Here is a 13,211-nt window from a genome sequence, read left to right as displayed (position 1 = left end):
AGTCCTGACTAGCTTCGTGATACCTCTTCACGAAACTTGTCCGGACTTAATCTTATATTTCATATTTTTATTTTCCTTGTGGTTCTTCTGCATATATATATATATATATATATATATATATATATATATATATATATATATATATATATGTATGTATATATATATATATATATATATATATATATATATATATATATATATATATACTTTCACTCTATAAAGGGCAACGTTATAAAGAATGTAAATTGGAAATGGAAAGCTGAATAAATATCCTATATATATCATAGATAAACTAATAAGGTATTACCACAAAAAAGAAATTAGCAATAATGTAGTTGAAAGGCTACATTTCTGTGTTGTTATTTAAAGTAAATCTATGGTAAAGTTCTATAAATATACCCATTCATACTTTTATATTTTCCCATACACCACGTGAAACTACAACGAATTGTCTTTAGTACAGTATATGAAATATCAACAGTAAGATTATTTACACAGGCATAAAGGAAATTCCTCATGCATTCCTAAACATAGGCCGAACCACTTTGCTTGGCTGGCTCTCGACGGTACATATGTATAATGAGGTTTTTCACAAATACCTCTGTAATAGATAATGCAATAAGAAAAACATAATAGTCAATGGGTATTTGATTAAATTTCCTATGTAATGGGTCGATGAAATCGATGTGTGCATACAAAAAATTCAGTAATTGTAGCCAAAAGACAGAGATTGCGTTTTTAATGTAAAGTACTATCACTATAGTTTTTTTTTTTTTATTTACCCATTCCAATTTTTATATATTGTCGATTACCATCTGAAAATATAAATATATCTTTCAAATGGTATAAGAAACATGAACATTGTAATTATTTACTCACGTACTTGGGTAGACCTCAAGCCTTAATGGGCTCTCCAGTGCAATGCGCATACGTTGACATTTTTTCGTAAATAACTGTATACTAAATAACACAACGGAAATGACAATGAAGCTGAATAAATTCTATATAATTATACTACAGATAAAATCCGTCGGTGTTTCCAGGAAAAAAATAGCATTTGTAGCAGAACGACGGAAAATAATTTTTGATATGTAAATCAATTTTTCATTAAAGTTTTTTGCCTTATTTTTACATTTTGCCAAGAATGCCCTGTCAAATGTTATATGAAACATGAATATTGCAATAATAACTAAAAGAGGCCAAAATATAAAAAATCGAATGAAATTTTCACATTTTGAACATAATGTATATAAACTAAAAATTATCTTAATGCCGAACTTCACATCATATTACGATGTCCTACTTGTATTTGATAACTAAATCAAACCAACAATGTCTCTTTAGGACCGACAGCATTACCAATTACCTTCTATTAAAAGTTTTTTTTTTCTTTTTTATTAATACTCCCATCTTCCAATAGCTATATTACTAGCCTTTGTCATCTCTAAAAAGGATCAATTGAATCTAGGACTTCCTTTAACTGGTTGAAGGCATTATTTTTATACATGTTTGTGTGCTTGTATATATGTTTATAACACTGGCTGTTCATGTGATTAGAATCTGTTTTCGGCCTTTTTTACTCTTAGGTTACACATATTTATTCACATTACTTTAAGTACTGTAAAAACATATCCCTGATTTATGCATATGATATTAGTGCAAGAGGGATTACTATATCATTGAAAATCAAGAACATTTCATTAGCTGATCATTTCTTTGAAACTAGCTCACAGTTAGCACGAGCCCTCGGGGAGTGTCTGTGTTACTGAAAGAAAATATTTTTACAAGCTTGTTTGCTGACTGGTTATATTGATAATAAAAAGACTGAGTTTATGTAAAGCCCCGTAAGTGAAGAAAGTGTAGCTAAGAACAGAATAAAAGATGGTAATATCGGAAGAAGAATTAAGTCTCAAGAGAAAATGGAAAGTTCCTTGCAATATGAAGGAAGAGAAGGAGAGGAGAGAGAGAGAGAGAGAGAGAGAGAGAGAGAGAGAGAGAGAGAGAGAGAGAGAGAGAGAGAGAGAATATTATGGGTAATGGAGAAAGCGTAAAGAAAGCTGAATAGATATACATACAGTACATGTGAGAAGACACACGGCGTGGTGTCCAGCTTGAATGTAAAGGGGATTTATGTGGATGAAATCATTATGAAGTAAAGAGAGGACAAAAAGCCAAGGGTGAATTAGACAATAAAAGCCGTTTTGAGAAAAGATGCTGACAGCAAACACTCACTAATGAATATATCTATGAAGAACGCTTTGTAGAAAAAGACGTACTTTTCATATGAGAAACAGCTGGGCCGCTGGGGAATACTTTTCAGGTTTAAGCTTCCTGCCTTCTTTGATTAGCCAAGCTACTCATATTGTACGTGTAAGTCCATACGCCCGGCATTTGGTGATCCAAAAGTTGTTGCGAAATGCACAAGAATAATTTTCTTGCTTAGGTATTACGAAAAGCATGATAATTTTATATGGAAATGCCATGTTAGAAATCATAAATATGTAGTTTCAGAATTCTGATAATGACCTGGGGTGCCTGCTAAATTTTATAGAATGCATCAAGATGTTGTAGGACATCTCCTGAGTAGAGCCTCATAACACAAGTAGCTATGCAAGAATGCAGGTGTATTTATAAAATTGCACCCATATGAACAAAAAGGTGGTTTTCAATCACTCATGTTATCTGCCATTTTATTTCAAATTTTTGATGTAAATAGTAACATCGAGGAATTCATAAATTCGGTAGCAGTTTCAAAGATGAGGAAAAGTAAATATTTGTTCCGTAACTAAAATACAAACCAACGCTGTTCATGGAGTTATTGCTTTAGCGAAGCTGAAAGACGAGCCAATAGACTTTTAGCAAGGGTTGACCACTCATCCGCTAGATAGCGGAGGAGTGAGGGTTAGTAACTACCCCTCTCACTCACACACCTGGGCTGTGAATCCCGTGATTGTGAACCTCACTTTACTTTTGAGTCGGGAAGAGAGACGCTGTCTCTCTCCCCTCTCCAACTTTCTGGCCATTTACCTTATTTTTTCTTAATCTTATGTTTTTTATGTTTATGAAAACATTTTTAATGTTTTATATTCTAAGCTTTTTTATTACAATGAATATTGCTGATTGTGTGACAGCATATTGCAACAATTTCTTCAGGGTGGGGAACTTTTGCTCACGATCATACCCCTTGAAGGACGGACAACTCAAAGGCTGGGGACCTTCCAAGTGGCTTGGCCTCCGCCGCCAAGGGAGTCATCATTGTTTGGATCAATTTGGAATAAGATAAGTTGAGTTACCTAGCGATCCCGTTTTCTACACTCACGTGCATGACGTCACCTGGAGAGTTCAGCCATGCGACCTATAAGCGGGAAATAGGCCGTGGTTTTTCTTTTTTCACAGACGTTTCTGTTTTCATTTGCGTTGACAGATTCATCATGATTATATGTGTCATATATGGGTGCTCCAATTCTTATAACACCAATATAACTGTTGGTGATAAAAAAAAAAAAAATAGATTTTACCGTTTCCTAAAAGATGCAGAACTGTGTAAGAAGTGGGTGAATATATGCAAAAGAAATGATTGTATTGATGCCAAATCTGCACGAATTTGTTTGTCACATTTCCAGCCCAATTATTTTACCAGAAACCTTAGGCACGAGTTGCTCAATTGCTGCCCTAAGACTGTCCGAAGTCTAAAAGAAGATGCCATACTGACACAAAATCTTTATAATAATGTAATTACTGTTGTGATTCAGGTAGGCCTATCACTAATATCTCGTCACTTTAGTTTCGTTTACTAGGCATACGTTACATGCAGCATTTTGGTCAACTAGGAGAACTGTATATGAATAGGCTCACTTAAAAAATAACGAGAATGTATGCATATATCAATTATATTTCTCATGCAAGTAAATCTTTAGCTACGATGGGAAGAATAAGAGAGAGAGAGAGAGAGAGAGAGAGAGAGAGAGAGAGAGAGAGAGAGAGAGAGAGAGAGAGAGAGAATTTTAAAAAAAAAATTTGTTTGTATAAATACTATTATTTGAGCTTCAGATTATAATAAGAATTTTGTTGCTTCGAAATTTTTCAAAAGTTTTCGTCTTGTCAGATCCATACCATCTAATCAACTTGATTCAAAATGATTCAATAGACTATGATTTTCAGGTTGGAGATAAAATCATTACCTCAAAATCTATGTCAAAAATCATACAATTATCAGTAAATGGTCTCCAAATATCCTACAAAATTAATGGGTCACTTAAACGTGTGAGGTTATAAACGACAATGTGAGAAACAGCAGTTCAGTTACTCTCTTTCTCAGTGGCTAATTCCATCAAATTTTGTAGTAACAAAGGCTTATTGAAAGTCAGTTTTGTAATGAAACATCTGATCTTATATCTTTAATTTTCAGTTGGTTTGGCTTGAATAACTCGTACATGAAGTTTTTCGTAAAGAAAGGTAGAGGTGCTTTCTCGAACTGTCCACGTTAAGTTGAAATAAATGCTATATTTTGTTATTAATGTTAAAGTGAAAGGCAAAATGTTTTCGCTCCAGTAAGAAGATTATCGTATAACATGATGCATGGACTGTAAGGATTACAGTTCTTGGTGACAAGACGACTATGCTAAGACGCAGTAGAACATCTCTTTTCTTTTATACGACAAATTGGTCATTACCATGATCATCCGTCACCTTTAGAATTTTAATGTAGCCTACGGGTATACATAGTGGGTAGAGACAAAAGTTAATGAATTTAGGGTCTTAATGTTTGTAATAATGATGAAGCTACTATACAGCTTGTGTCACTACAGAGTGATTAAATATAAGTGCTCCATCTCAAAGGTTAAATGTTGCTCCCAATGAACTAGACCCCGAGTTATATATCTCTGCGTGTCTCATGAAGTACCTTCTGTCTGTTAACAATGAGACCGAGACAGGAAAATCAAGTAAAAGATTTAGCAGAGATAAAACCTGCAACACTGATAGGAAGGGAGTCCTTAAGTTCTTTGATGGGAGGGTTCATGGCTTTTAAATTTAGAAATAAGTATACATCATTAGGCTCAGTTGATGTAGATAAAACAGGCGATAACTGGATATCACTTGTAAAGAGAAAGGTATTATATAGGTCATGTAATCATTTTAGAGAAAATCTACACAAAATGGAATATTTATTCAAAATTTTCCTTGGTGATGCTCTAAAACCAGGAGTCAAAGCCGTTTCATATCTTAATGATATATTTAAAGGCGCCAATATTGATGTTCCCGAGGAGGTAATGAGCTTTTTATTATTAGAAGTACGCTAAATTTTAGAAGAAAGATATTATACTTAGAAGGAAAAATGTTATAGCAAAGTTGTGAAAAAAATTAAAAAAAAATGTTCAGTAATATTGAAAATTTATTCAATTGGAGAGAGAGAGAGAGAGAGAGAGAGAGAGAGAGAGAGAGAGAGAGAGAGAGAGAGAGAATGATTGTTGTGAGATTTTTAATGAAATATTCAGAATAAAGCTTTAATCATACGCGAATATTTATTATCATTGTTATTATATTATATTAATATTAACATTGATAATATACTAATATTAACATTATAATAATATTAATATTAACATTATATTAATATTAACATTAATATTAGCCTACTTTCATAAGAGGCACGAATAATAAGGCTGGTTGTACAGGACAGCTGTCAAATAAACGCTCGGAACTCTCCAGGTGACGTCACAGAGCACAGCTGAGCTCCCAGCACCATGCGCGATAACTCACCTTATCTTATTCCATCTTGGTTTGGATACTCCTCCGTTCGGAAGTTAACGTCGCCCTCCCCCTACCTGTTCTTAAATGGAATCTGCTTGCGGCCTTCATGGAGCTTGACTTCAGTCTTGCTCTCTCTCACTGACAATGCCGCTCACCTTACATGGGCAGCCGGCAGATCCTTTGCATTGAAATAATAACTGTTTGTAATTTAACTTTTCAGCTTTGACTTCACTCTCCTTTGTGGAGCTATGGTTCTACGGCTTTTCTTGCCGGTGGAGGGTGCGCATGACCTTAGCTTTTTTGCTCCCCTTCCCACCATAGGGTTGAATGGTTCTCCCAAGTGGTTTGTTTTCTCAACTGAATTAATTACTTGTAATTCTTGTTTTGTAAGTTTTTAAACTGTTGCTCTCGATGTTGGCCGGTGAAGGAAGTGTACAGTCCTTAACATGCGTCTGTTCTCTCGGAGGACACATTTCCCATCACCTTCTATGAACTTCGAAGAAAGCACAGTTTTTTTCTTCGAATCCAGCATTTTTGTGGACGTTCATCCCTCATGATTGTACGTTTTTCACCTTCACTTCGTTCCTACTGCAGAAGGAGGAAGTTCCCTTAAATCTGTTCCTCCTTTGCATCAGGAGGCACAACCCCATGGGGTTATCACCCCCTCATTCTCTTGTTCTTAGAAGATTGAATTCTGTGCTACATAACGTGACAACTATGGTAACTTAGTTGCTAGAATTCCGGTCAACCTAGGGATGGGTGACCCACTAGATATATGAGGTTGTTGTCATCATGTGTACTCGAGGTCTCCATAGGTATATACGCCCTCGGACCTTCATGTAAGCACCTTCAGCGTCCGTCTGCGAAATTCTTTCCCGAAGAAACATATTTGCCCATCCCTGCAGGAGACTCGGTCTTGTTCGTGAACTCAGACAATGAATCTTCCATATTCGGAGCTTGCCCTTCGGCCAAAGTTGTTAAAAAATAAGATCTTCCTTTCTCATCCTAGAGCGAGGTTTTTTCAAGTAATGGTAACACCCAACCCCCTCGCCCCCAACCCCACCCCCACCCTCATCAACCTCAAAATACTCGGCTCATGTTTTTCACCAAGGACAGAGTCCAAATCCAATGCAAAAGATACTCACTTGTCTTTTCCCTCCCCCTTTAGGGGGAAAGCGTTCTCCCTGTATCCTCACGATCAGAACATCTACTCTCATAGGAAGACGAGGTTCGTGGAACAAGTTTGACATGCAAACCCTGTCATACAAGGGAAGTTAGCTCATGGGTTCCTGTACAGGATTCACCACTAGGTCTAATACTCCTAGTCCCCCTTTTTGGGACATCGGTATCCAGCCTGTCATTTGGGTAATGGTGCTTCAGTTTAGATAAGCACCAAAGGTTGTCACATGAGTTTCTACCCTAAGGTTAACCTTCAACCTGTTATGTCGGGGAATGGTGCTTCAGTTTAGCTAAGCACCAAGGGTTATCACAAGAGTTTCTACAACCAGATCAGCCTTCCCCTTCAGGATCAGCCTCGTCTCCAAAGACTTCGAACGACTGGCTGATCCAAACAGACTCGAGCTTTCCGAAACATCACCTCAATTTTGCCACAATCTGAGATTGGATTAATCTCAGAAGAGACCCGACTCATATCGAATAGGGATATCTATAGACACGGTCATCAGCTTTCAGAAACTTTTGTAGGTTCGACAAGACAGTATCAGTCTCTGTTAAATCCAGCCTCTTCAGGAACAGCCAGATCACAGGTCCTTCAGCACCAGGTTTCTTCTTTTCCTCTGGTTCGCTATGAGATCTGAGCAAGACACTGTTCTGATAAGGAGATTGCCAGATGAGAATCTCATCCGGAGAGTCAATCTCCTCAAATTGATTTCTCCCTCCAGATGTATCAAAGAAAAGGGTGGGTCCATGTTGTACCACTCAGCCTTCGGGCTGTGGCCAGAGCCTGAACAGGATTGCCTCTTAAACCTCTTGGAGATGAGGGCAGCCATTCTGCCGGCAAGAGGTACCACCCCCTTTGAGAGGAACTCAGTTTTGAGCTCCAGCTCGGTTCTCGTACAAGGCCCGACATCGAACTTCAACTTGGCCTAGAACTCGGGGATAGGAAACAGAGAGTATGGCCAAGACGATTGCCTCTAATTGCTGGAACTCTCCCTTCCGTTGTAGGAAGAATCACCAACTACAGCAGTCTATGTTGATAGTGTCTTTCCAGTCTGTGGAAAAGACTTCCTTCTCTCTCTGGTTTCCCTTTCAGAGGATTTTTCCAGCAAAGAATAGGATTCATCCACTCCCCTGCTGAGGGAATAGTTCCTCCACCAACTACTATACAGCAATCTTCCTACTTACTGGAAGGGTAGGTGACAGCAGCAGAAAACGGTAGCCGCTTTTTGCATCAGCGAGAGAATCTTCCTTTTCCTAGCTGGTCTCCCCTTCGGGGCATTCCTCCCATGGGAATAGGGTTCGCCCATTCTCTGCCATTGCCCATCAGAGCAGTCATCGTCATCAGCAGTCTTGTCTTGTTAGAGGACTCGTATCACCTACTTACGTAGATGCTGAAAGATCAAACGGGAATTTGATTCATACATTCCCTCCCCTTGATCTTCGGGAACAGGCCATCAGACTCATCTCGCTAGCAAGACTCGTCTTGCCTAGCAGACTCGTCTCATCAGCTAGATTCGTATTTCACAGCAGACTTCTCATGCCTGTTTAACTAATCTGTAATTCCCGACGGAGAACCCAAGAGAGCCCCTTCAGCGACTTTAACAGCCTCATGTGAACATCTTTCACAAAGCAGTAACTTCGCTGCAACTTCAGGCCTGGAAACTATCCAGCTCCTCTTCTCTCAGGATGTCTCTCCCCCAACAGGTTGCAAAGAGAATGTCTGGATACCTGGATAGATCTTTGGCTTCGGCCAATCCAGGCTAAGTGGACCGTAAGTTAGTATCATAGAAGGGGTATCCCTCCCCTCGATACCACTATGCCAGCATTGGGGTGTTCTTAGGCTACCTCCGGGAGAAATGCTTTTTTGGTCTCGGCAAAGAAAGGCCACCGCTAGTCCTTCGTGCTGACGGACCCTTAGTCAGAAAGGAGACCTAGTTCCAGGAATCCAAGCAGTGGAGGTCTCTTGACCTTCTTGATAGGTCTCTCACTCGTGTTGGCTTCGGCCAAGAGAGTCGGCGAACCCCATGGGACGCCCTTAACGTCTATCATTCATGACAATGGACCAAGTAATGCTTGACCTTGTTTTTTGGCAGCTCAGATCCCAAAATCTGAGCCCTTCGGTTACTATGCCAAAGAAAAACTGGAGGCTCTTCCTAAAGGGGGCTACTAGAGCTTGCCCCAAGCATCTACGCTCTTCATCAACACGGGGAAGGTCAAGAGGAGGATCACGAAGAACACCCTCTCTGCCTGGATTCACAAGGTCATTAAACTCCCATTGAATCCAGATCCTCCTCCGACACGTCTACCTAGAGCACATAATATCAGGGGCATTGCTATGTCACTGGTATTCAATTGAAACTATTCTGTTGAGTAGGATCTACAAGTGGGCGTGTGGAAGTGTCAAACAACCTTCACCAACCACTACTTGCAAAACATAACCCACAGGAGACTCTATATGTTCTCTCTCAGTCCTGTGGTGGCTGCTCAACAACTGGTTTAACACCTCTAGCTCCTTGATAGACAAGTAGCAGGAGGTTGAGGGCATTGGTTACCCGATTTTAGTCTTGAGTGAAGGATTAAGAATGACTGGCTCTTTCTTTTCATCATCCTTCCCTCTATTCAGGAAATTGGCATCAAGGGTCCTCTGCAAATCTGACCTCAACCAACTGCAGGTAAACCAATGCTCATTTGTGTAACCTGGTATTTTGTCAATATTGTTACATCCCCATACCCTTGCGAGAGGATTATTGGGTATGACTTAGTACCTCGGAGATGTTAAACACAGAAGATTTAGCTTCAAGTAATGCATATGATGCTTGGATGAAAGACATTCCTTTTAGTATACAGTATTTATGGTAAATGACCATTATTAGTTAATAAATTGTAACATTAGAGCATATTACATATGTCAGTATATTTTATTTAGATGTATGGTGAGTGTAACCTAATGAGATAACAAAACACTTGAATAAGTAATTCTGGACTCAGCTTGTAAAATTATCAATTGGAGATCAATTAAAAGGAATTTTTATGTTACCAAATCACAATTTTAAAAAACTGCGGAAATCAAGAGGTTTAAATTCTCAATTTTCGGGTATGGATACTTAAAGGTAGATAAAATTGCAGTAGGTATATGTAGAAAAAGGACTACCGTGAAGTTCAAACCACCTCTTAGTTCCTTTTGTCTCCCGCATTAGATGCAGATGTGTTGCACCTTTCAGGGAAATTCAAACTATTATGGCATCTGCAAATGTTAGACAATTATTCCCTGAATCCAAACACTTTTGATCCCTTCTGGCCAAACTTCAAAATGGAACTCATCTATTAAAAAATGGGAAAAATAATTATTGTATTATCATAGACTTGTTCATATATTAGTGAGTAGGGAAAATAATACAATCTTGCTTTTGATGCATTTACCAGTGGGATTAGATATGTTGTGCACTTTGTATGACACCATTCCCATGTGGGTAAGAGCCAAAGGAGAATGTTGAAAGAAGTAAGAATTTATGATGAAATTCATATTAAAGTTGGTAGATAGACTTTTTATATATGTAAAATTTACTAAAACCATATTGCTATTCGGCAATCGTAGCTCGTACCTCTTGATGTCAATTCTGATATATCTAAGGAAGTCGGAAGACACTATGAAGCACTCTAATCGAACAGGTGCTTTACTATTCCTACAGTGACCTTTCTCAAGACTTCATTGTAAATAAATATCAATGCTTGTTTAAGTATCAAATATCTCTAATTGAGAAGACTTGCAAAAGTCTTAGTTATTTAATAAAGTTCATTACACACGAAGATGTAGCATCTGCTTCTTAAACAAAATGTAGATCTACAGTACTGTCTTAGATATCAAGAAAACATTTTTTTATATGTATTAGGTTACCAGGAACAGAAAAGGTTACTTACCGGGGGGAGTTGGTGGTGGCGTTGTAGGTGGTGGAGTTGGTGGTGGCGTTGTGGGTGGTGGAGTAGGTGGTGGTGTTGTAGGTGGTGGAGTGGGTGGTGGAGTTGTAGGTGGTGGAGTGGGTGGTGGTGTTGTAGGGGGTGGAGTTGGTGGTGGCGTTGTAAGTGGTGGAGTTGGTGGTGGCGTTGTAGGTGGTGGAGTAGGTGGTGGTGTTGTAGGTGGTGGAGTGGGTGGTGGTGTTGTAGGTGGTGGAGTGAGTGGTGGAGTTGTAGGTGGTGGAGTGGGTGGTGGTGTTGTAGGGGGTGGAGTTGCTGGTGGCGTTGTAGGTGGTGGAGTAGGTGGTGGTGTTGTAGGGGGTGGAGTTGCTGGTGGCGTTGTAGGTGGTGGAGTAGGTGGTGGCGTTGTAGGTGGTGGAGTGGGTGGTGGTGTTGTAGGTTGTGGAGTGGGTGGTGGCGTTGTAGGGGGTGGAGTGGGTGGTGGCGTTGTAGGTGGTGGAGTAGGTGGTGGTGTTGTAGGTGGTGGAGTGGGTGGTGGTGTTGTAGGGGGTGGAGTGGGTGGTGGCGTTGTAGGGGGTGGAGTTGGTGGTGGCGTTGTAGGTGGTGGAGTAGGTGGTGGCGTTGTAGGTGGTGGAGTGGGTGGTGGTGTTGTAGGTGGTGGAGTGGGTGGTGGAGTTGTAGGTGGTGGAGTGGGTGGTGGTGTTGTAGTAGGTCCTGGTGGTGGAGTTGTAGTAGGTCCTGGTGGTGGAGTTGTAGTAGGTCCTGGTGGTGGAGTTGTAGTAGGTCCTGGTGTTGTAGTTGAGATGGTGTTTGTCGTCGTAGACGACGGTATGGTAGATGTTATAATCGGAAGTTTGCAGTAGCACTTCCTTCCATCTATGCTTGAAGATACGATCATAAACCCTGGTTTCTGTGGGGTAAACAAGAGTTTGCATTAACATTTCATGCCAAACTTAAATATTGTCTCTTAATTTTCTAAAAGTTTGTATTTTATCTTTGGCATATTAAAGTTGATCAGTTGTTATCTATTTTACTTCCACTGAAGGAATCTAATGACTTGAGCAATTAAGTTAACATTTATGGAGTCATAAATTACTATACAAATTAATGAATTTAGTTTTATCACGAGTTTTAATTTTTTTCTGATAAACATTTAGTTACCTTAATATATTTCGAAATTTTATTTTCTTATCTCAGTACATATTAATTCATACTTAGTTAAGAATAGTTTTGATCTCAATATTTATAATTAGATGGTAATGTTATGGATTTCTATCTTTAGAACTCTGTTCAATGTCGCTTATTCAAAATAATGTTATAAACTTATAAGGTTTTAATGATCAAAGCTTAAAAGTGTACCTCTGAAAAATTTTTGTCATACTATAAAGTCAAACGGGTTCAGTCCCTTTAAAGGCTTGCTTTTCGTGATGACCATGGGTAGATTTTCGGTTTCTCTATGTTTAAATTGCAATTTTGTTCAAACAGGCTAAAAGAATTTGTCATTTCTCTTTCATGGGAGGGTACCGAATAAACAGCAGAATTCCTCTCCCCAGCCAGTCCTCAATCCCTTTTCCTACCTTTCCTAATCTTCTACAATTGCAATACTCAAAATTGATCTCCCTCAAACCATTAGAGAAAAACTGGAAATAAGAATTCTTTTTGTGCGTCCATATGTCACTGCGTGTTAACGCAGGTAAAGTAGGTTTTGTGAAATTTAGACTCTACGCCTAATTTCACGTATTATTTATTTTGATAGACTATTACCAAATTTTTGGTAGAGCTGCAGTTTGATTAGGAACTAAAAATTTCAGGATTGTTAATGGAGAAATCTGATACCACAGACATAAGAATATTGGCCAAAAGTATATCTTACGAGGTATCCATTAATCTCGCTATTTGTCTGTCTCTATATCTATCTACGCAGACTGTAAGATTTGTAAATTATCCATATATGTTTTAAATATTATTATTATCATTTATCATAATTTGTTATGCTCAGAGTTAATTATTAGTTGTTTAGCTGCCCCCTCCTGAAAGAGTTGTTCTTTCATTTTGTTGTAATTAAACTTTAAAATTGCTGGTTAGTTTCCTTAGATTCTGTATGTTCTTGTAAATTTCTTTTATTTTTGGTTTAGTTTGTTATAAGGCGGACGGGAATAAAGATAAGACCAATTGAAGTTTGTCTTACAAGTTGTCTTTCTATGTATGGGACGAGGGCGGGACGGAGGAACTTGCTGAATTCGACGTAGTGATGCCGTACCTTGGAAATATTTCAGAATTTTCCTGACCATGAAGATTTTGAAGTGCACATTGAAAGAGTTCAGCTTTTCTTTTCTTTGAATGATATTGAGGAAGAAAAGAAAACGGCT

General features: G+C 38.6%; 1 protein-coding gene across 1 annotated transcript; it reads left to right on the top strand.

Moving 5' to 3' along the window:
- The first annotated feature begins 7,885 nt into the window (after window positions 1-7,885).
- On the top strand, window positions 7,886-11,622 carry LOC137624727 (uncharacterized PE-PGRS family protein PE_PGRS46-like). The gene is made up of 4 exons (XM_068355679.1): window positions 7,886-7,980; window positions 8,635-8,701; window positions 10,821-11,573; window positions 11,617-11,622. The coding sequence occupies exons 1-4, from the start codon at window positions 7,886-7,888 to the stop codon at window positions 11,620-11,622; spliced, it is 921 nt and encodes a 306-aa protein (XP_068211780.1).
- Window positions 11,623-13,211: the final 1,589 nt, after the last annotated feature.

Source organism: Palaemon carinicauda, chromosome 31, assembly GCF_036898095.1.
Source record: "Palaemon carinicauda isolate YSFRI2023 chromosome 31, ASM3689809v2, whole genome shotgun sequence".
Lineage (NCBI taxonomy): Eukaryota > Metazoa > Arthropoda > Malacostraca > Decapoda > Palaemonidae > Palaemon > Palaemon carinicauda.
The sequence above is the reverse complement of the archived record's forward strand: the minus strand, read 5'-3'. Positions and strand labels throughout refer to the sequence as shown.

Excerpts from the sequence above, each read along its gene's own strand:
- LOC137624727 (XM_068355679.1), top strand. The coding sequence starts at position 7,886 with ATGGCCAAGACGATTGCCTCTAATTGCTGGAACTCTCCCTTCCGTTGT. Across the intron at positions 7,981-8,634 it reads ATGTTGATAGTGTCTTTCCA|GTTGCAAAGAGAATGTCTGG; the intron begins GTCTGTGGAAAA and ends CTCCCCCAACAG. Across the intron at positions 8,702-10,820 it reads CAATCCAGGCTAAGTGGACC|GTTACCAGGAACAGAAAAGG; the intron begins GTAAGTTAGTAT and ends TATATGTATTAG.